The sequence below is a fragment of the Morone saxatilis genome, unplaced genomic scaffold (assembly GCF_004916995.1).
Source record: "Morone saxatilis isolate NCDOM2014 unplaced genomic scaffold, NCSU_SB_2.0 Contig20, whole genome shotgun sequence".
Classification (NCBI taxonomy): domain Eukaryota; kingdom Metazoa; phylum Chordata; class Actinopteri; family Moronidae; genus Morone; species Morone saxatilis.
The window spans coordinates 21,220,287-21,245,363 of record NW_023339763.1 but is presented as its reverse complement, the minus strand read 5'-3'; the positions used below and the strand labels follow the sequence as shown (position 1 = coordinate 21,245,363).

At 44.3% G+C, this 25,077-nt stretch overlaps 1 protein-coding gene across 1 annotated transcript in view; it reads right to left on the bottom strand.

Annotated features, from left to right (window-relative positions):
- auts2a (activator of transcription and developmental regulator AUTS2 a) overlaps positions 1-25,077 on the bottom strand; it is a 292,397-nt gene that overhangs the window by 12,002 nt on the left and 255,318 nt on the right. The window contains 2 exon segments of the mRNA XM_035666926.1: positions 16-206; positions 18,723-18,771. Coding sequence (XP_035522819.1) covers positions 16-206; positions 18,723-18,771 — 240 coding nt within the window.

Genomic DNA, 25,077 nt, shown 5'->3' with positions numbered 1-25,077 from the left:
GGGCAGGGGCAGGGCTTGGGGGGGCAGGGGCAGGGCTTGGGGGGGCAGCGATTGACTTGGGGTGATGGATGCAGGGGGTGGGGGGTCCCTGCAGCTCTCCTGGCTCCTCTCCTGACTGCGCTCTAGGCCTGAAACCTTGAGGAGGCCTGGGCCATGAGGCTCCTGGCTGCCATTGGTGGAGAGCACATTGATGCCAAAATCTGGAACTGTAAAACAGAAAGGAAAACAGTGTAAAACAAACTGCTTCTCCAACAACAATTATTGGTTTCCATGCAGGTGATCCATTTAAACAAAAATGTTAAAAACAGAAAAATAGCAGAATCACATGAATATTCACTGACGTGGATGAATGGCACTAATGTGCAATTTTAATGGATCGTGGCTTTGAGAGACATACATATATCAAGCACAGATGCTTGGCTGTTTAAGTGGGTGTATGCATAATGACCTCCTTTCCCCAGGTAAATGAACACTGAACATCTCCAGCTCTAACTAAATGTATACATGTCGTGTGTATGTGTGGGCTACAGGCCTTTTGTACACTCTAGTCTCTAACTGCCATCTCCTCTGCCACACTGAGTGCGTATGCTCAGAGCTCACAGAGAGACCCATAAAGTGACACGCACATGTTTTCCCACTCTTCCTTCTCATGCTGGAACGCCCTGCTTGGGTTTGCAGCTGTGCCAGCACAAGCACCAATTCCTGAGCCCATTCACGCAGCCTTAAACACCATCCCTGGAGACACTCTACACAGCTGAAATGTGTTTTTCTTCTCCAGGCTAAATTAGTTTGTATCGAACACAAAAAAACTTCACATCTTTTCAAGGTAATCTTTTTTTGCCTGGATGACAGAACTTCCACTTGCAGGACAAATTAATGAATTCTGGTCAGTTTTTTTAATGAGGCAAAATTTTTGCATGTACCTGGTATAGTTGAGATTTATTGCGTATGAAAACGAACTATAGCTGAATTGTGTAAAACCAGTGTACAGATTTGCATTTACATTTGTGTAGTTATCTAAATAAAACTGCACAGTATTTCTTTAATAATAATCATATTTGGAAACACTTTCCAGTTTGTTTTTTACCACAGGCAAACTGGCTTGAGAGTAGTTACTGTTAGCGCGTATTAAAGGACGCTGCAGGATAACAGCACTGCATTCATTAATTCACTCTCACATGTAGCGTGAAGGACGGGCGCAGGGATTAATTTTATGGACTTTCAGTAATTGCCCAAAACCAGCAATTACCTGCCATTAGAAGCCCTGGTTGGACTCCATTATGTCCAAAGTGTGAATTAATCCAAAGAATGAATAATAACTGCTGCACAATGTTGAAGTCACACAGAACAATAGCTAATAAGCTCCATCCAGGGTATTTCTCTGCAGGGACCTCCTCCTACAGAACAAAGTGCTCAGACATCAGCAGTCAGCCTGGCTGCTCCAGAGGCAGAGAGGCTCATGGGGGATGACAGTGCATACATAAACTGTAATTAACTCTCCCTGGGCCTCAGGAAGGGGCGGGGGGGTTAGGGGCAGGAGCGAGGGGCTCCTCCTCCCCCTTAGGGAAGCCAGCTAAATCCTTCACCTGCCAAAGAGGTGTAGATGGGACCCAGTTCCCCTGGGCTGAGACAGCAGCCTGCACTGCAGAGCTGCAGTCTCAGTCTGTCACAGCGGCTTCCATCTCCCTGACACACTACTCCCTCCAGACCAATTCCACTGGGAGCAGGCGGAGCTAACAGGGCTCTACGAGAACCTCTGTCCATTAGCATTAAAATGCTAAGTGAGGTATTAGCAACCCCTGGTGCATGTGATATTATAGTTACGGGTCAGGGGAGGTAATTCCTGATGCAAAATCCCAATCAATATACACAATCACAGCTATTGACTCCTGCTCTGTGTGGGAAAGCTTACTGGGTCATCTGCCAGCCTGTCAGGAGACAAAGAGCACACTTTGCCAGGTTGAAGTGTTTATGTAATAGTCTGTAAGCTGTCTTTGGGAAGCACAAGAAGAAAAGTCACCTAATAATGCAGAGAGGCATCAGTTTTCAGAGATAACTAACCCTTACACAGAAACTATATCTCATCTTTAGTAGTCTGCACAAAAAACACATCCCTGTTCAACGCTCACGTGCATCAGTGAAAAAAAAAGCCTGGCAGCCCTTAAAGCCATCTCCCTCGTCCATGTCAATCTTCTCCACTTACAAATGCTATTACCAGTCAACAGAGACTGCTGCTGGCAAACAACTTCACCGCAGCAGACGGGGAGAGGAGAAATTCCCAATTCTCAAGCCTCCTGCTGCACCTCTCAGTCCCTGAGGTCCACAGCTTGTTTTGAGAATGTGCTAACACGCTAAAAAGAAGGTGTCTATTCCGGTCATAATGAAGACTCAAGGGTCGGTTGGTGGGGGAAGAAGAGAAGAGGAGAATACAGCAGCTTCCCTCCCGCGAGGGTTCATTTGTCAGTCTTCTTCATCCCTGGAAACAAATAAGCGCAATTCCCCCTTGGGTTACTCAAAATATGGAGTGCTGCTGTTTCTCAACGTTTCAGTGGTATTTCGCTTTCCAACTAGTACATGTTGCTCTGTGGAGCGTTAGAGTGGAGAATGAGGCCTGTGGGTTAGTCAGGGAGGCAAAAGCTAGAGGCCAGATTTAAGAGGTGAAGGGGGTACAGGAGGGCTTTGTGTGGGTCAGCTGGTTGTGTGTGTGTGCAGGAAAGCCATTCATTAAGGCTGGATGTCAGGGGACCCAGCGAGGGGCTTATGGGGATAACTCATTATCCCAGGGTGAGCCATCTCCTACTCACAGTGCATTAGTTGCACACACTACCACTCCTGATTTTATCTCCCTACATGGTTAAAGCTACACTGCAGCATGTAAAAATTACATCTCTGACCTGGCTGACCTGAATATAATGAAAATGTAACACGGTATAACAAATGTGGATAAAGAAAACCCTCCACCCCTTAAAAACTGGCATAAGACATGAGATAACAGACAGGCTAATTGGTATGCAGGCCTCTTTGGTGCTCTGTTTTTCATCTCACCTTTGTTTTTACTGTCCTGCAGTAGACCACAACTCATTAGCACCATGCAGCTATATTTACCGTTAGCATTTTTTTATGTGCTGCTTCTATCACATTGAGACTGCAGAGTTAATAGGTCTGTGTATTGGTCAGTTAATGGTCCTTCATCAGCAAGGTGTTTGGATTGGTACAACCACGTACGAGACAATGGCTCAGATCTTTGATCCAATCTTTGCATAGTGCTATGATCCACAGATGGAATGACAGGAGGTCTGGCAAAGTGAGATACAGAGCATTAAGAAGTTTAATACGGTGTTAGGTCATTACGGCTGTACATAAGGGGATTAATTTAGCATATTATATTTCAATGTCATCTCTGGATACAGCCTGGCCCCATATAAATGATTAACAAACAAGCGCCAACAACATCATCTTTTAAAAGCTAGACTGGCAGGCCAGCACCTGCCCTTTTAAAAAAATACATTAGCACCCAACTCAAGCCAAGTTCGCTAATCTCTCTCCCTCTCCATCATATGAGTGTGTGTATATGACAGACTACACCGAGGCCTCTGTGACATCCCAAACCTTTGCTGCTTGCCGTCACCCCGTCCCATCGTCCTCAAAATAGCGCCTTGCTGTATTCTAAACCCTCACACTCATTTATGGGATTTCATCCAAGCAGGGGTCGCATAGCTCCAATCACACAAAACCAACAACCTAACACATAGCATGAGCCACAAGACTGACAGCTGAGCCATGTGTATGTCAGAGTTGTCTGAGCAGAGGCGAAATGCAAAGAGGGCTGATCCTGATGCACGATGCTAGGCTGCTGTCTGGCCAGCTCCCAGTCAAACTACCAGAATACAGCACTAATAAAATTCCCTCATGATCATTCATGAGCATTTTGGAAGGTCTATATCTGTAAAGAAACTAGTAACCACTGATGTAGTATAAAAATACAAAAAAAACAAAAAAAACAGCACAAGCGCAAGTAACTCAAAACGGTGTTAGTACTAGTACTAGAAAAATAAGTACTTTGTTACAGGAACCTTTGTTTCACCAACTTAAAATACAATAATAATAAAATACTTTGTGAAGTGTAAGTAATCGTTGGTGTATTTTCCGGAAGTTTGTTCTTGTAACTTTTTAGCAACATGGAAAATGTAGCCTGAGGGCACTTATCTACGGCCTGGAATTTAGAAAAAGCCTTTCTAAGGAGAAGCACTGAACCAAAACCCAGAGACCTTCTTCGCCCCGCCTGCAACTGATTTTCTCTGTCCCTGCTGTACTGCAGTAGGCAGAATTATGACCAAACCTCTCATAGATCACATTGCTCTTCCAGAGGCAACAGTTGTACCACACTCCAGCCAAGACAGTGCATTTGCAGAAAACTGTACCATGATACCAGTGAGTCCTAAACAGATTAATTTGGTCTAGAGATGTTCTTTATAAAACTGCGTGGGCTGCTGAGGCTGGACTCAGAGTAGGCAAACAATGGTGGCGTTGTTGGGAGGAGGACACACATCATCATCCAGCTTCTCAGAAAACAGAAACATAAACAGAGGGAGGCAGACTGTTTGCTCAAGTTGAATCAATTAAAGTGTGCACTGTGCTGAACAAGGACTCATGGCCCTCATTGAAAATATTGCATTGGTATGTCTCAGTAAACATTAATTACAATCAGGATCTCCCTCTGTGCTGTGTTTTCAGAAGTGGGCTTAATAAAATCTCCCTACAAAATATTCAGTCCCCAGTAATGCAGAATGTTTTAAAAGACAATTTTGCTTCAGGCCTTAGTCTGGAAACCATTTTATCTCTGAAAAAAAAGAAGGAAAACACCGCAAACTGGCTGCTCTTCTATTTCCATATTTTGTTTGACAACAAAATTAGAGTTGTAATTGAGCAGCAAGTGTTGACAGTGGTCTGACCTCAGGAGTGGTTTAGACAGCATATGTTCCCCAAAGAGCTTCTTGGTGAGGGACCAGGCTCTGTTTATTTGTTCTTAATGAAGCCTGCAGTCGCATTAATGGCAGACATCTTTAACAGATCTCCCTCCCACACAGAAGAGAACAATAAACAGCAGGCCGCTAGTTTCTGTCAGAACTCGCTCTCACTCGTGTGCTCACTTGCACATGCTCATAAAACCCTCAGTCTCAGAGACCCATCAAGCCAATACATAACACAGTCTTTCTTTTTTATCTCCATGTGTTTGTGTCTTTGGAACAACTTGCCAGTTTATTAGGCACAGCTACACATTGTAATGTAGTCTAATACAGTAATCCCCTTCAGGTAAAACTGTGTGTAACTTACAATGTTCACACACTCAAGAGAGTCCATCTTTCTCCTGTGTTTCTCCTCCATGTCTAGGAGCTCAGTGGAATACCCTGGAGTTCACATTAGTGGATGACATCTGAGCTTAACTCCCACATCTGTGGGACTGGAAGATGTTTTGAAATCCCTGATGTTCTAATACTCCACTCTGGTGGCCAAAGTGGAGGCGGTCTGTGTCGTCAAAGTCTGCACATTAACCAAGGGATTAATTTCCTCATCTGCAGAGACACTGCACCACAATGCCCTTCTACAGAGGCTTTACATGACCATGTCAGTTTGAAGTTTGGTTGAGGAAGTGTTCAATTCCTACTTTGCCTGCCTTGCTAAAAGCTAGAGACTAACCGAATGTTTACTGATGTAATTCTATCGAGAAGACGAGCTAAGGCCTGCACTTTGGTCTGGTGATATCAGTTCACAGAGAAGCTGAAACCCTGTGTCGGTAAACTTAGCTGGGGAAGTGTTCTCCCTGATCTCATAGCTAAAGCCTCCAGAGAATCTCCAGTCTATTAGCTCCTTATCCCTCGCTTCTTCAGCTCTGAAGACTTGAACAGCATTAGCTGCTCTAAGAGCACTAACACCACACTCTGTGATACCCCATCGCGTCTCCAGTGTCCAGAGTGTCAGAGCACCTCACAGCAATGAGTTCACAGCTCACAGGCATGTGTGTCAGACATGCTCCGGATGGGAGATTGGTGCACTGGGGCCTCACAATGATGGACGCTCCCCTGTTGGCCCTCCCAGACTCTCCGTCATGTCAGCAGCTCTCTTAAGCTAGGGCTGAAAGGGGTGTTGGGTTACAAAGCCTGGACATCCCACCATGTGGAAGGCCTTGGACTGGAGCTGTTTTATTAGTGCTAGACTCCCAGGGGTGGCTGGGGAAGGGGAGATAGAAGTTAAACAGAAATAAAGGTGGGGGGGTGGGGGTTTGATGAGCGGGCCAACTATTCTGGCTGCGAGAGCGTGACATGTGTAGTCTTTCAGTGAGAATACCACAGTGTGCTGATATCCCCTCACAGTAACACAAACCACTGCTTTAACAAGCTGTGATTGAGCAAAAGGCCAAAAGCAGGCGGAGGAGAGTTGTTAAGCCGCCCTTTTAACATCTATATTCCATGCCTGTCTCATTTGGTTTATGAATTTTGTAACACAAGTTGTGAAGTCAAAGCAAGTGCATATGTAAATATAAATAGTGTGTGTATATGCAGTGATGTCATGGTGTGTGTGGTTAACCAAGACATAAACCCCTGACTCCTCTTCTAAGATAGATTGTCTGTGACTCTGATCCTTTGTGAAATGGTAGCAATCTGGGGTAATTGGGCTTAGTAAGCCACTGAATGTTTTGAGCTCTTCTGACAGATGCAAGGCCATAGAAGAGTGGCTGCCAGACCACAGAGAACAAGCACTTACACATGTTTATAGTACTACAGAGAAAGAGAGAAACGGAGGAGGAAGAAGGGAAATGCAAGAGTGACAGAAAAGAGCAGAAAGGGAAATAAACTTGCTCTTTCCTGTCTCCTACCTTTGCTAATATCCATCTGTGCTCCATTCATTCTCTGTCTGGTAGAGCCAATGTGCACTGTATCTTCTCTCTTGATTCATAATGAAGCCATTTACTAACAGAGAGCTGCAGCAACAACACTCTTCCACCCACAGTGGCTCTGGTTACAGCTGCTCCTGTAATGGCTCTTAACTGGTTCTGTGTCTTGCTCTCACAGCTCACTTCTCACCCCACCAGCATGTGGAAAATCTGCTGCCTTAGACACCTCCTGATGCCGAAATGTATGGACACCTTCCTTCAAACACCGAACCTTGAAAACACCATCACTATCTTTATGTGCACACGAGGATGTATCGGTGGGATCAGTGGCTGCAGAGTGTCCTATTTCCAGCTCCTCTTTGGAGAACAAATCTTTATATATCCCTGAGGGTGTGAGGTCAGGCTAAAGGGAACGTAACGGGAGAAGAGCTGGGTCAGGGACTCGATGACGGGCAGGCTGGCACAGGTGCCCACCAGAAGGGGTCGGTGGAAAGCTGGCCAAGAGGTCTGTATGGGGCTGTACGGGGCAGCCCTCAGGGGGACACTTGTTGCCCGTGGCTGACAGATCCTCTGCAGGTTTGCCTGTCATGCCCAGGCTCACTGAGGCTTTAAAAGAACAGCAGTGTGTAATGAGGATCCATCCAGTCCACAATGATTGGTCAGCTTACGCTGTCACAGGGGTGTAAAACTACACCGAGAGACAAGGCAGCTGTGGAGTGAGCCAGAACGCTCGACCTCAAACGTGTTACATGTACGTAAGCCATCTGAAGGGGCTTTTCACAGGGCCTCTCTACTAGTGAGGAGTAAGAAATGATAGCTGGCCATTCTTTGTGTAAATGTTGTTCCCTTGAGAGACACAGAGAGTGTAGGGGCTGCTGAAAGGCCAGTCATGAAATGTCTGCCAGTTCCACCTCATAATATTGCAGTTTACCAATAGCACACAATACCACTGTCAATTTAGACAATATGTTCAAGTTTAGAGCAAAAATGGCCTCATTCTGAAGGATCCAAATAATTTTTGTGCGTATCCTTTAAGGTCTAACAAACTTGTTGAATGTAATTCAGATTTTGCTAAATGTATTTTAATTTGTATATTGTTTACATTTGTTATTTGTGGGTGTACTGCTATATTTATAAGCTTGTTGCTGCCACTATATGTTAGAATGCACGGATGTGTACTGCATAACCTGCATGGAAGTGTGTGGACAATAATATCAAAATAGAGCCCCACACGTAAAAGCATTGCTCCTTAGCACTACTAGTGGTCAAGAACTCCACATGGTAGAGTGTAGCACTTGCGTCCAAAAAACCTCTACAGGTGTTGGGTCAAAAAACAAAAACAATCTGAAGGCAAAAGTTAGACACACACTGTACCTTTACTTACTTTACATATTATTTTCTGCAAGCTATCAGCACAATGTGTGAATCTTTTGTCTGACTTTTGCTGCCAGTAATTGCTACCTGCCCAAAACACAACAAAACTACAATGATGACTACAATGAGTAGTAGTCTTTTTGTGTTGAACTCCCACATCCTTGCAGCCCTGTGCAAACATTTATGGCTGAAAGGCACAAGTCGAAAGCATAAACTGTTACTGACTCCCATTTGAAAATAAAAATGTAGTATGCACCTTTGCCATTGCAAAGCTCAGTTGCTGTGACTTGCATTCCTGCTTGAGGCTGGAAAATGGATTTGTAGAACTTATTTCTTTTGTGTGGCATTGCACCAATGTGACCAGCTAATCTTGGCCTATCCTTTAAAAAACAGGGTGCTTTTCAAATTCAAGCAGAATTAGGTGACGGGTTAAATGTTTTGACTTGAGGTTGGTATGCGATAGGAATTCTAAGGTGTGCTGTTCTGATCTGACGTTGACTCGTGTGCTCCTGGCACATGAATGTTAATTAAACTAATGTATCAAATCACTAACCCAGAGCAAAAATAAATACTGCTAAGTATGAAAAATACTATTCAAATCTCACAACACTGAAAATTCAGGCTGTGTGTCAGCACAACTCAAGCATTTCGCAACCCACTGACTGACGTTGCAACATGTGTTTCTTGTCAGTCACCGTGGCAGCTTAGAGGAACAATAGACAATTGCCCGTTGAACCAACAAACTTCAAACACAGACATGCTTAAATCTCAATTACAGTCACATGCTCATAAAAAACCCACACCCGCTCATAAACACCTTCAACTTTCTCCCTCCTTTCTCTCTCTCACTCACACACACACACAGAAACTGTACCAGTCAACAGGTCCAATGCCACCCTGGTTGACGTGCATGTAGTGCAGCTCTATGTCCCCTGCCTGGATCTGTTCAGTGTTGGCCTGTCCTCCATGAAGCCCTGTCAGCCTGTCGGCTAAGCCCAGCGGACTGTACCAAACCAAACCACGGGGGGTGTCTGTTAATTGTACAGCTGGCTCTCTAAGGTGACAGACAGCCTTGCCGCTCTCCTTCCTTCTTTTGAGACTTTCCAAGAGTGTTGGTGCTCTGCTCATCCGCTGTGTCAAGTGTAGAAAAAGGCTTTCTCTCTTGCTCCTGCTCTTCCCTCCCCTCTCCTTCTCTCTTCAGCCAGGAAGCAGAGTAAGAGAGTAACTGGCTTGCAGCAATAAGGAGAGTGACAGCTCGAGCTGACACACTGACACCACCATGATTTCACTGGGGAGAGAGGCATGGAGGGCTGGAAAGAGAAATCTGTCCCCAGAGAGTCATCAGGTCTGGGCCTCTTTCACTCTCTTTCAAATGGGGCCAACTGGTTTTACACACAGACACACCGCTCATACAGGCTGCTTGCAAGGATCAGATTCAACACAGCCTGTGCTGAGTGTTAAAGCCATATAAAAAACTCATTCCAGTTGGGTAATAGCTTGAATGCATGGATCAAATGACAAAAAATCTGGTGAAGTATCAATTTGCATGTAGCCTTTTCTCTTCTTAAATCTTCACCAGCATTACAGAAGCAGCCGATGTGTCTACGTGCGTGTGTGTGTGAGCATGTCAAGTGCCGTCTCATTACCCCCTTGCTCAGGTTTCACTGCAGTCGGATTAGCGGGATACTCCAGGGCAGAAACGAAGCTGTTAATGGCAGTCTTTCCTCTCCTCTCCACTCCACTTTCATCCCTCCTTCCCTTTAGCCTGGAAATACTGTGTGGTCTGCTGATGCAGTGGTAAACCTACCCATTGCTCACAAGAGGGGAAGCAGGGAGATGTAACCAGGCCTAAGTTCTCAAACTCTTAGCTCTGCTCACAGCCATCTCTCTCAGGAAACCTCAGTGCAGCCACATCAACACGCTTTTCAAAATAACACCACAAATTAGCTGGGAGCTGTTGGCAGGCTTCATGGTGATGAGCTACGGCTGTGGGACTGCAATACTTGGCGAGGGAGGGTTGATGTAGGGGAGGCTGGTTGGGATTTGAGCTGTTTATTTGAACTGCGCCGTCGTCCAAACAGTCAGCTGCTTCTCTGCTCCCTCGTCAAGCCTCAGAGCTTAAGCTAGGATTGTGGTGTTGGTGGGGAGAGAACAACTTGATATCCCCCTTTGGGGCAGTGGCTGCCCTGAGCTTGGGTTACTTTAGGGGAACAATGCAGCCTCTGTCCACAGCCTACTACTCAGCGAAGACATGGGCTCAGACAGGCTCGCTAGTGTCAGGCATGGCCAGGGGATTCATACATCACAACACCACACTGCACACTGACTGAGCACAAGGTTTAGGGAAAAAGCTTCTAAACACGGCTTTGCCTCTAAATGGCCGAGCAGAGCCCCTGTCTCAGCACACTAAGAGCTAAACCAGACGTGTACTTCATACCAGCGCAACGACCCGTTTGCAAGCAATCCCTTCTGGGATTTTGGTTTTTGTACAACAGTGTTTACAGTAAAACCTGACACGTGGAATAAAGAGGGGATGCTGGAGCCCCGAAATCAAATAGCTCCCTCCAGAAGCAGCTTAATCTGTAACAGATGGTGACAGTCCGATGGACGTTGATGGGTTTGGGCAGGCTTCTAAGAACAGTGGCCAAAAGCCAGAGATGATGAACCAAAGAATGGTGATAAAATGGAACATTGTGCAGTTTGTTACACTTTGTTTATATCAAATACACATGCTTTAAAATTTCCTTTCCAGGATACATGCACGCACACATCACCCACAACAACTTAACCATGTCCTTTCCCCACTCTCTGCTTAGAGATCACAGTATATCTTGAGATGACACCCAACACCAGGGGGCAATGTTGCATTAAAGGTCTGACACCCCCATGACAACTTCTAGGCACTCCTAATACCTTACCGTATGCAGTCAGTAGCCTGTGGGAATATAATGAAAGGTAAGGGTTGAGACAAATGATAGCCAGGCAATGTGTGTGCAGAGCAGAAACACATGCGAGGGATCTGTGGACTGCTGCTAACAAACCAGGATCCTGCTCTGTAGTCCTCTCTAATCTGCCCTGTGGCTCATCAGGGCTTTATTTCTGCCCTGCATATTTATGAGAATCAGAGAGGGTGAGAAGAGGAAAAAAAGATAACCTCTTTTCTTGTGGGAGCAATTAAAGCCTTGCTTTCATCAAACCTGATCAGAGTCCTCATGCTCCGTCTCTCTCTCTCAGCTTTCTGTGTCTTAAAGGCTGTGTTTACATGGTCTCTTCTGCAAGAATGACTCTTCTCCGGTAGTGCAGGAGTGGACAGGGAAACTCTTTCCTCTTTCACTCTTAACTTTTTCTCTTTTTACCTTTTAAACAGCACAGCTGTTAGACAGCAGTAGGCGGGGTTGAACCACAAAGCCTGACTATGCATCTATGTATGGGATTCCTACAGTGACCGTTGAGGATTCCAGAGTTTACAGCGGTGGTCATTTATTGGATGCAGGTGAAGAAAAAAGCTTCAACAAATGCTTTAATGCTTAACAGTTACCAATTTTTAGTATGGTTACCCTTGTGGCATTGTTTTATCCAATAAACTCAATACTTCTATAAACTTTCAGTTGTCATTCACTATGCTCATCAGGAGGTTTTTTTTTTTCAAAAAGAGACCAAATCCTACTTCATGCTGCTTAAAGCAACTCGAATACTGCTGGGTGAATCGTTTCACAGCGAACAGTAACATCTTATCCACTGTGTTAATCCCATCTCCTTTTAGGAACATGTGTCTGCAACGCTGCTATGCTGCTTTTCTGGGACACAGCCTTCACGTTATTCCCCAGAACCCAAATCCATTTGCTAGAATGACATCATGAGGCAGCAGCACTTAAAACTCTGAGATTTGGAGAGGAGGCGAGATGGAAATGGCTGGAGGGAGAAGACCTTGAGAAGGGAAAAAGACTGTCAGACACACATGGTGGATCAAGATAGCAGGGTGGATCATTCCAGACCAGCGCTCCTGCTGTTATGCATGCACACATACACCTCTAAGCCACCATGAGGCCTCATTAAGGCGGCCCGCTCTCTCTCCCTCTTTGGCAATGTCACCTCTGCCGCAGGGACCAAAGACTGACACAGGCATAATTGGCCTGAACACACCAACAGCGCACTGGGAATGGCTGGGTCTTGATAAGTGGTGTGTGTATGTGTGTGTGGTGCTTTGACCCTGTTAATGCTGCACAGTTGGCAGGAGAGTGGCTGATGTCACATTGGATCAGTGGATGCTAGTAATGGTGATGGGGGAGGACCTCTCCTGGGAAGAGGAGACTGGTACTTTTCGAACCCGTGGCTGCTGCAAAAAGGACTCAGCCTTGGTACATGGGGAGCTATAGGGCACCCCATTTTTTGCCATTTTATTCTACTGCCTTAAGGGTCTGGCTTCCAGGAATGAAAGCCACTGCCCAGCAACATACCCTCAGCGGCACAGTAACGATAAACACACTGAGCCAAAGAGCGAGTGAGGGGACAGCTGTAGAGCAAGAATATTTTCACATCTAACTCGGTCAATTAGGCACAGCACACACACACGTGAAAATATATCGGCAATCGCTTGATGATGGGCTGACGGTTACAATGTTGATATATCGCCCAACCCTGTTCTGTAGCATCTTTAGGATCAGTATATTCTGTTCACCTATAGGCACTGCAGCTTTAATTTAAAATAAAAATGGATTTAGTGTGAGCTAAAAGTTAGAAAAAAAAAACCCATAATGTAAAGGTAAAAACTGGATTTGTTAAATCAGCAAAGACAAAGAAATCTTGTCTTTTTTTAATATAATCGTCAATATTGTCTTTGTAACTAACCAGATTTCTGAATAAACTGAGCATGCTTACATAAATCCTTCTACTTAACCTAGACCAACAGAAACTATGCCACAGAGCGTTACCTCAGAGACCTGAGAGAAACAGACACGTACAGTATTCAGTTGCTCACCATTCAACCTCGACTGGCTGCTAAACCGCCACATATCTCAGTGTGGCAGACACAAGGGGGCCTGCAGGAAAACTAAGGTCTTTCACTTTGATCTCTGGAGTACAGCCCATTCAAATGTTTGTGTTTGAGATGTAGACCTTTAATTTTGGCCTGATGGGTTCCAGGCTCTTTGGGTTTAGCGTGGCATGTCGGATATAGGAGTGTTTACACAGTCTCCTTCCAGCTCTCCTGGTGCTGAAATAAGTGCATTAAGATGGATGGATTTACTTAGTCTCTAACCTCGGGACTCAGTGAACAAACTCTGAATGACCTCTTTGTGTTGCTGGAGGGGATGGAAGGAGACTGGCCCACACTGCTGTGTGTGTGCACCAACAGACCCATTCACAACATCTCCTTAAAACTGATCCTCAATCAACAAACTTCTACCAAGTGGGCACCAACTAGACCCGTGGTCTCACATTCAGTATTTACCTGACTGAGTTATTTGCCAAAAATTCCATAATTAGAACTCTTTGCATATGTTAAGATTGTAACAGGTGGCCGAGGAAGAAAAAGACACAAATTGTGGTAAAATAATCAGGATGCATAGTGGTCTGAATATGCTCTGTCTTGGCTAGAAACCTGACTGACAAATCTCTTCAATTTACAGAATCACTTTGAGTATGGTCTATTTGTTTCAATCTTTGTAGGGATATTGGATTGTTTATGTTGGATTCATTGCCTTCAGACAACCAACCACACTGTGCTCTAAATCTTGACAGAAAGCAATAGAGCCTAATAGAAAACATTTTGCACATTAAAAGTGCAACTCCTACTCATACACTTAAGTAAGACCCGTTTTAAACCAAACTAAGAAGTCTAGAAGACTGATCCCTTGCAGCCCAGACGAGGACTAATGAGCTGTGATCAATACAAACATTTAAATATGATTTTGAAATATGTACAGTTGGAAATGTTGCCATATTTCTCTGCCTACTGACAGTCACAGTAAATGTGAGCTGTAGACATGGGGGCTGGGCCATTGTTTGCGACAGCGAGGCAGTAAATCAGCCAGTGCTACCCTTGATTTGTTAACCTTTGTTTGGCTGTTTCAGCAGCATGAGGCATGGCAGGAGCGGCCCCTTTCATGGTCATAAAATACTGCCTTTCTCTCAGTAGTTGCAGCCATGGAGAGGAAGAAAATGGGGTAAGGGGGCTTCCCTCTGTGCGGCACAGGATATTGAGCTTCCTTTACCCCTTAGAGATACCTTAAATGCTCATAGTGGGGGACGGGTAACCAGCAAAAATGGCTGGAATCTGCTTCAGTGATGTATCATTCAGACTTGAATCCTTCAGATCCCTGTCTTATTACTCAAAACATGCACATTATTAAATATCAAAAGAGCATTTTGATTTGAATTAAGCTTGTGTTTGAGCCAAAACAACAACAGTGCTTTATTTCAGCAGTTATGTGTCTGGAGGGAGGGGGCAGCGACCTCTCTGTGACCTCCCAGCCCCTGGCAGAGAAAAAGAGACCGTCCTTGACTGCAGCCGTTCAGAAGGCACGAAAGGCTAATGGTAGTCAGGTCATCTTTCCACTGCGCATCAGGTCAAGTTCCACAGGCAGCCCTGATTTCTTGACACACAAACCCACACAGACGGCAGAGGTCAGCATGAGGGCAGTTCAGGCAGCCTGGGGCAGTAAACCAACACTGGTGCTGTGAAAGGCCAACCTTCTCTTTCCAGTCCACTGAATGAGTTAGGGAGCTGCCTGGGTGATTTGTGGCATGATTGTTGCTCTCTATATCACTTGAGATTACAGCAGGTGGCAGCCCACAGCCTGGAAGCACACACAGCTCTATCACTAGTCCACCTCTCAGGAAACAGAGAGAGAATGAGGCAGAGAGAGAAAAACAAGCCCTCAGCTCCCTCCCACACAGCAGTAATACGCTCACAGGCAATTTCGCTGCCAGCAGAGCTCTCTATGACAATCCAGGGAGCTCTTCAGCTCTGATATCTGCCACAAAAGTTCACCTCCGCTTTTCTCTTTCCACTATTTTTTTAAACAATGCCATCAGCGCTGCAAATTACACCTTCCACATCGCACATTATTCTCTCCCCTGGTGACAGACGCACTCAAGCCCGACACACTTCACCAGCGGCGCTCTTCACGCTGGCGTCAGCCCCGGGTCTCGCTGTAGCACCGCTTCATTTTCACATTAACTCCAGTAAAGCATGGTGAAATCAGCGCTGTGCTGAGGGGGGGAAACTGAGAATCACTACACTGTGCACTTCAATTCACCTCCGCACTGAACTCGGTCTCATCGTAGACACAGCTGCAGGAGATGTTTCACGAGGGACTAGCTTCTCCAACATATCTACCAAATGAACTCTTAGAAAAATTGCGCTCAATCTAAAATCACATGATGAAGTCTCTCATTGTGTCCATGATTTAAATGTGATTTGGATGATGTATAGGCATGTAAAAGGTCATTAGAAATGGTTTTTAAAGAGATTTTAAAAAGATTTAATATCACTCACTGTAGCATTGCTTAGTCTTAGTATTTTCCATTGTCTTTACTCAAAAACCTCCTTAATATGCCAAACAGACTATCTATAGAGGCACACACTTGACTCAACAGTTCACTGATGAGAACATTTTCAAGCCTACTCTTGATAAATTGCATTGCAGAGCTTTTTAAATGTCATCCAGCATTATCTTAATCTTGCTGCTGGGGCTACGCTCAACAAACAATGCACAGTGAGCTTAGTCTCTGCTCTCCAGTGACCTAGCTGAGTCTCTGTCATGGTTTGTGGATTGACAATATCATAAAGAATGGGAATGTTACCGGGTGACAAGATATTACTGCCCTGGGACACAGCTTTAATCATTTGATAGATCTGTCTGCAGGCCTTTGTGGCGACACGCTGTGCTGGTTTGTCATCATCAGTATCTGTGCAACCCAGCACTTCAATCTACTCCCCGGACAGCAGTCGCAGACTTAATAAGGCTTGGTTACTGATTTCCACCCACAGCAGCTGGGAAGCAGCTTACACTTTAAAAAAGTTATTTATTTCACTGGTGACCAACAGACTACACCACATCTTTTTGACTGGTGCTTACTCTCCTGCAGAGCAAATTAATCAGGTTAGCTAGCTGACACCTGCAGGCACATTGACAACCGCGGTAATTAGAGCTAACATTTAATGACTCTTAGTTAATGAAATCTATTCCTGGGCAAACTGAACCCAGAGTGAGCTGGAAGGAAGGAGAAAAACAGCGAGGCAAAGCAGAGAGTGATGGTGACTTTAAGCTCCACATTAGACAACTGTGCAGTTGACACCGATGGCCCCGAGGTGAAGCTGACACAAGAGGGGAAGAAAACAAATCAACGCCTAAAACACAAAAGCCGCATTCTCATCAGTTGGATTTTCTTTTTAAAATGCAGTGTACGCCTCGGGCGGAAAGAAAAAAAAACACAGTGGCTTTTGAGGGAGCGTGAAAAATACACTGTAATTACGGAGCAGGTGAGAAGGCTGTGAGATTAAAAGATGAGGGACCAGCACTAAGTCTTCAAAGAGACCTGATGTTGCCCTTGGCTGATTTCCAGTCTTGCTGCAGAGAAAAAAGCCAACAGTCAGTCATTACCAAAGCTGCACATCAGCAGCTGAATTACAATGGCCTCTTCAATGCTTTGTTGGTTTAAGGTAGGTCCATGTCTTACCTTTGTTCAGTCACAATATTATTAATAATAATGGCACTGAGTCTGGAATCAGCCTTTGGCTCATCCACCAAGAATAATATACATTCTGTCATTCTGCCGAGTTATGTCGCTTTTTCTTTTTCTTGAACTACGTGTCATTAAAGCCTGATTTATTCACCAAAGACTATTTTCCTCTATTTCTGACCTAACCCTCTGGGTAAAGCTGTATTCTTACACCACAAACTATGGATTTCAAGACTTGCAAACTAATAACTGATATGTGCAAGTTGCTCTGCAGAATCAAGGTTATAGTTATATTGCAGAACTCCATATAATAAATTAGCCGTTGCTTTGTTTGGCACCTGTTTTTCCTGTCATGGCTTTCTCAGCCATATGCGGAACCCTAAAGCCCAATGAACATTTTATGTGTACCAACAAGAAAGTCTTTTTTGCACCTGCCTCTGGGCAAATATTGACACTCATCATCCCACAAACCAGCCTATCTCGCCATTTTTGTTGGGGCTGTTGCTTGTACTGGGGTTTGGTTGCATTAGAGTAATGGTAATCCCCTCCAACAAAAACCCACCCGACTCTTTTAATCTCAACACCCCCCTCCATCAAAATGCCTTTGGTCCTGGCTCTCCCTGCACCTGGATTCTTTTACTTGCCTTTTGCAATAGTTGAGTGCATTAGCATATGGCAGGAGAGGAGGAGGGGACAGAGATGGTAAAAGGGAAGAAAAGAGGGGATATTTAAATGGGAACAGGGGCCAAGAGAGTGGACTATCATGCAGCAGAGAGAAAGCGTATTTTGTGTACTGTTTCCCCAGTCAGGTCCTTTCATAGAGGAGGAGAGAGGAGGCCCCTCTGTTGATTTAGGCTGCACAAAGGGGGCCTTAATCCTTTCAAGGGAACCAAATCAGTCCACAGAGAAGCACGTTCAAAAGGAAACCTCCCTGTCAAGCATGGCCATTGAGCCACCCCAATGGACGCCACAAATCAAGCCCTGGAGGGAATCAAAGGCCAGAATGTGGGAAATGTGTTTGGAGGTCTGTGCGGTGGAAAGTGCAGGGCCACGAGGAAGAGCGAGTGGGGGGACACAAGGACCTATCATCAGCAATCGGCCCTGTTACTGCCACAGCCCTGAAGGGGTCATAACCCTCGTCTCAGAGCCTCTCTCCTGCCCTGTGTGGAAACTCCCCCCCATTACAGAGGAATGTCCATTCACACGGGGCACCTCCATTATCGCTGAGCCAGAGAAAATGGGGCTGCTTTTAACAGCAAATTAGTGACTTGATAATGAGGTCACATGTGGTGTTGGCACACTGAGGCCATAAACAGATGCCTCTCCTGCCCTTACTCCATTCCTTGCAGCATTACTACATCCTCCTCTCTTCCTCTGGCTGCAGTACAAGTCCTGGTGTATCTCAGCACATTTACAACAAAGGGTCGCCAACACTGCACACTGCTTCATATCACATGTCACATGTATGTAATAACATAAAGCCTACATCACCTTTTTAGTTTTCACATTTTAATGATTGCATTTGACAGAAAGAGAGATTTTCATGTTGAGAAAGCAACAAGCTGTATTTTATACCTGTGCACCTTGTGTAAACTGGACCTGCTTTATAGATGTGATCCATTGTTGCTGTTGTGTTATTTTAAGTGACCATGTGAATATGACAATCACTGCGCTGGGACAATGCATACCAATTTTAACACAGTAATAACACCAGGGAAATGGCAATACACTCAAAACATTTGGCACAGCATAAAGAATAAAAAGCCTGTACCTTTAACTGCAGCTGTGCTGAAAAATTTCTCTGAGCTGGCATCGGAAACCTGGAAAAGAGTAGAATAAAATGAGCAAAACATCACATGCAGTAAAGCACAAAACCTGAATGAAATATCATTTTCCACCAAAATATCCAGACCCACTCCCAGAGAGTGTTTCTGGGGACGATTCAGAGCAATAACTGCTGACTGAGAGGACTTAATTGGGTAATGGTAAATAATTATTATTACACCAAAATTAAATTTTAAAATAAACCTTAATCCTAAATTCACACAGATAAGATTTGTGATCTTACTTTAATATACATCTGACAATTTGTAGTCAATCTATGCTCAGCAGTCTCCAATGTCAAACTTAAACCTGTTTAAGACGACACATATCCAGCATCCGCATCCTGTCATACTCAAATTGTGTCCATAATTATTTGAGCAACCTGAGCATCATGATCAGAACCAGTACTGGATATCAGACTGAAACAAAACAAGTGGCTCTTCACATTCAGGCCACTTGATGGCACTGTTGCTCCGTGACAAAACAAATCCATCCGTTCTCCAAGCAGAGCACCAACAGCATCACTGTGTTAGAATAAAACGCGCTGTGATGGGATTTAAACCTGAATTACAAAATAAAAGGCTTATATTGGTGAAAATCAAGTTATATTTCCACCACGTCATTTAAATGAAAGGTTATTATATTATAAAGTAACTACAGGTTCCAGGGACAGGGAAGAAACAGGACAACACCCGTTGAGCTGCACACGGGTGAGACTGACTGACAGGTTTCTCGGAATAAAATGATTTTCTGAGAACTGGCTTTAAGCCTTCCCTCGCCTCGGATTATTTCATGCTAAATTACAAAAATACAATGTTAAAGCTTTGACGGCAGGGTTAGATTTCCTTGTGCTATAATAACCTCAATGACAGGAATATTCCAAATCTGCGTCCAGTGACAGCTTTATGCGACTCGTGTCTTTTATCCCAACATATGTTTGTTATTAAGTATTATAATAAATAAATCTAAATTAAGAGAGAATAGTGCGAATAGAAAACTAAACGCATGTTGTTTTATTGTTAGATATAAAAGCTTGTAATGAATCAGGTATTCATTCACTAATGCAACAGTGACAGAATGTAAACAATGAAAGCTGCGGAATAAATGACAGCAGGAGAAGTGGCATGAAAATGGTTACTATTAGACATATTGCAGACCTCAGACCATCCTGCACACTATCACACACAATGAAAGCCAAGATTAGAAGCAGCTCGGAGCCAGCGCGCATACCTTTGATGTGGCAAGGTTAGCAAGGAGGCAAATAAGTCAGGATATTACTTTCTCGGTCTGGTAAATATGGCCTCGTTTCACATTCTGCTTTTCAAATAATATAATCCACACAAGAGGCGGCGAAGTCTACTCCGTTTAAATTGAGGACAGCCATGCGGAGAGAGAAGAAGCCTTTCCAAGAAAAAAAAATCCAAAGCCGTTCACAAAGCTACTGCGCCTTTTGGACAAAGGGAACCATGTGTCTCGCCACGGAAAGCTTCTGCAACAGCACTGAGGCGACCACAGAAAAAATCCCTTCATCCACCTTTCTTTTCTTGCTTGGGACACAATGTGATTTTTTTCACGTATATTCTCCTGTCGGAAATATCCGGGAGAGGTAACAAACAGGATCCGGGAGGGTTCGTGTGTCGGTGCGCAGAGAGGGGCTGCGTCCGACGGAGCAAACCAATCCAACAAAGCGCACTGCCAGTTTCCTCTGCACAGACAGAGACGGAGGCGAATCACACGAGCAGTGAGCAAAAATTCACAAGGTATAAGCCCGCCGTCGCTGTGTGTTCAGCTGCTCTCTCTGACGGATCCCGGTCGTGGGCACACAAGAGCCTCTCCCCATCCGCTCCCAAGCAGCACACAAACTCCCATTCATCCAGCGACTGCCTGCCTGAGTGCTGCTGCTGCTGCCTTCACGGTCGGGTCCTCCCACTTCCTGATTTCCAGGCGGACTTGAATTCAACCTCAGTCGTGCTCCTTCAGAAGACAAACACACTCGTGTCTTTGGGGCTTCCGAAAAGCTTGGAGCTGGATTGCAGAGGCGCACATCAGCGCTTTTAGCTTTTGCGTAAATGGCGCGCAAAAGGAGAGACAGCAGCGCACCACAGCTAGATAAGGAGGCAGAGAGGGAGAGAGCAAGAGAGAGAGGGAAGAAGAGAAATGAGGGAGGGAGCGGAGAGCTGAGGCAGAAATGTATTCTTTCTTTCACTCTGTACTGAGTGAGATGATGTCAGCCCCTAATGAATTCCCCAGTAGGGTGCTGCTACCGTGAGGGGAGGAAAAACAAAACGCTCCTTTATGAGCAGCATGCACCTCCTCGCAGCCCACAGGCGCTGTCTTCCTCTTGGATCAACTACCACTCTCCACTGGCCTGAAGGGAGGTCAGCTGGTAATATAAAAAGCACTTTGGGTCATTCAGCCTTCAATTTGAGCTTTCTGTGGCCCACCCTGACAGACCTAACAAGCTTCCACCTCTGACACTGCAGACCTAAATCACGACTACCACGTTTATCATTTGGTGAGGATTTTTATTTCTTAGGTTGCCCACCCAGAGTCACAACAAAACATCCCTGCTGGAGCAGGCAGAAAACACCTTCTAGCTGTTTCTCAGCGTTGATGCCACGGTGTGTGTATTTAGAAGGGATCACACAGATTTAAGATGGGACACTATCCTGTTAATATTCACACAGCAGGCCTGAAAGTAATATTTACCTGAGAAGCAACAGTGCTCACTCTTCCTCACCTCATTCCCTAACATTTAACATTCCTGGAAAATCCTCTTAATAGTGCAAACCCTTGCATCCTATAGCTTGTCTAATGAGCATTAACCCACTGACTGGGAGGTCAATGGATGTACAATAGAGTCACATTGCAAAGTCTTTCTCTGCCAGTTCAGCCCAAGCAACCACAGAGCAGAAAACAGACTTAGCTCATAGCTGAGATGCTAATCCATCCCTCGGTAACAGAGAGACCGAGGGGTCCGTTGGCTGGCTTGGACTGGGCATACAAACATGAAGTCATGGGAAATGGGATATACAGTTGCCTGAGATTCAGAGTGACATAACAAATCCTCACACATCAGAGTCAACACAACGGCACTTTTGTCCAAACTGCAGTCAGATACACAGTCGGGTCAAACTGAAAAGTTTACATTTGGCAGAAAATGATTTATCCCTATTAACTTACAATGGGCTTGGCATAAACTGTTCATTGACACACTGATGACATACAGAACAAAAAATGTGAAGTATCATCAGGGGCTGAGAGGGATTGGCCTCAGGTGGCCAGTTAAAATCCAGCCACTTGGTTCAGCTACAGAGCATAAAGGCTGTGGTCACAAAGGGCCTGGGAGAAAGAACACATGCTTATGTGTTCATCAAGTTAGAGGCTCCTGCTATGTATCCTTGTATGTTTCACAGATGTATACATTGTGTATCAAACAACTTAAACTAATGAAGTCACTAACCTCTGGCTCACTGTTGCTCACACGCTGTGGGAAAACGTCTTTGATAACTACAGTGAGATTATTTGCTGTACAGTGCCACGGTTCATGCACAAGTATAACGGAAATGCAGTAAATCATGTCTAAAATTAGTTGCAAATGTACTAACTGTGGTTACATGTAATTAGAACACAGGGATTTTTATGTTTGAAGCGGTGATTGTGATGAAACATCAAGAGCACAGTGGTTTGGCTTCAAACGCATGACATGGCTGGCTTCAAGATATGTATTTATACGACTGCCACTGACAGAAAATGGCTACCAGTCGTTTCACAGGCCTGTGCAGGAGCAGCAGCAGCAGCTATGAACAAGCTGCTGTTCTCCATTTTAAATGGTCATTATCAGATTTAAGAGTGACCACAAGCCACACCGCCAAACAATCGGCCTCTGGATCTCTCACTGCACATTATTTTTAATTCAAATGAAACGATGAGAGAGATGAACACACACATAAAAATGAGAACCCTGCACAGTTTCACATGGAAAAACATCGTCTGTGCAAGAGAATGAAGCAGTGAGATCAAACACAATGTCTGGATGTATGAAATGTATCTCAGTAATTGCTGTCTGGGCACGTAAGTTCTGTCTATAGACCATCAGCTTCACACTGACATTTTGTCATCTTTTATTCCTTTTTTTGGACGCTGATTCTCCGCTTCAAAGAAACCAGAGGCATGTTTGTCTCTCCCCCCACAACCATGGTTTAATTTTACAGGAACTCTCTCCTAGATTACAATCACAGGGGACCGGCTCGACTTCATGAGCCTTCCTGCCATTATGCCAAATCTACCCTCGTTTGAAATATTACTGATAAGTGTAACATGAGTGCTGGCAATGTAATATGTTAAAAGCTCTTATTACGTTTGTCGGTTGACTCAGACCTCTGTCTTTGCTTTACATGGGGAAAAAAAATCTCATGATTTAAATTAAGATTGGATGCTAAGGCCAGGAAATGGAATGGAAGTCATCATCAGCGGTGAATAATCACCATCTCAGGTAGGGGTGGGTATTTCAGAAACAGTTTCACCTCATAGTGAGGTCTCTGTGAGAATTAAACACTGTAACTCCTGTACCAGACAAAGTAGTACAGATAAACACAAGTTGACAAAACTGAGTCTACAGTCATGGCTCTGTGAGGCTGTGCTTAGGCATAGCGGTGCTTTGAGCTAACATGCTCACAATGACAATACTAATATGCTGATGTTAAGCAGCAAAGTAAGAATACATCATCAGGGCACCACAGATGTCTGTACAAGATTATTCACAGGCTAAGTGATGGTAGATGAAAAGTCAAGAATCAACATAATATCAATCTATTCCATAGTTGTTGAGAGATTTTACTAATAAACAACATTGTCTTTCTTATGCTAGCACTAGATAAAATGGCAGGCTCACCAAAGTCATTCATATTCATCTTGCACTGTGAATGCCTGCAGAAAATTTCATGGATCTACATCCAGTAATTGTTGGATTATTTCAGTCTTGAATTTCCCTCGGGATAAATAAAGTATCTATCCATCTATCTGGACCAAAATGTGGGAGTTACCAATTGACAGACAGCTAGGGTTACTAAAAGTAAATTATATACCTTCCATATTGGCTTGGTAAAAATATTAGGGACTTGCTAATACATCCAAAGCCTCTCAAAGTGTCTTATATCATTCATACTGTATCATATTTCCACATGATTATCCATCCTGAGAATCAGATTATACGTGAAAGAACAGGTGAACTAAAAGGAGAACACCAGACACACAAATTGACACAACAGCTGAAAGACCTGTTTATAACCTTAGCAATAGATATTAATCAATACTTACGTTCCAGGTGGATACACTGGAACATTATGATTGGCAGTGTATCACAGGCAGGCAAACAGTGGAAGATCCTGTTTCATTATGTTTCAGTGGCTGTTTACACACAATCTGTTGGAATTAACTAAATAATGCTTGATAAAAAACACGTACTGCACGCAGCTCAAAGTAAATAAAACCTGTTTTACAAGGACTTTTTAAAATAAATCCATGTCTTCTCAGAGGAGGGGGTGGGAATAGTTCACACCCTCCTTGTTGCTTAAGATCTGAAATGTCCAAATGTTGCAGTGCAATCTAAGAACTGTGAAATATTTCTAATTGAACACATAAACCCACACACTTGGAATTGCCAACATCTCTTCTCCCAGCAATTCGAGGACGGAGTGAGGATGTTTTTTTAAATTAATTTTATTTTTTTACAGTCATTACATCTGACCTTATCTTCCAGAGCCTGCAACTGGGTTGTCAATGACAACTGTCTCTAATCTCTACCCCTCCCAACAAGCAGCACTGACAGGCCCTTTCTTCCCAATTTCTCAGACACGTAGCCAGACGTAAATTAATCTGTCACTCACTGCTAGTATTAATGTGGGGATGACACATGGCTGTGCAAGCAAACACACACACACAGACAAAGACAAACACCACAGACATCATCCAGGGCCCTTAATTAAAATAGTCTATATATATATTGTATTTTGTATTGTAGTTGTGCTTTTGTTCAACTTCCTGAATATTTTTATTCTCTTGTCTCGCCTCTTGTTCAGTTTACTTAGTTAATGCTCCAGCATAAAAATATATTTTAGAGCAAGCTGCACACCACCTCAGAAAATATTATGTTCTCTAAGTACCACCATTACTGAAAAAATATAGCAGCATAGGCCGACCCTGTTCAGCTAGGAAGGCGGGTTTATTCCTAATAACTGTTGCTGAATCCTGAACGGGACCGGTTCCAGAACCAGAGCTAATCTGGCTGAAAATCGATTGCA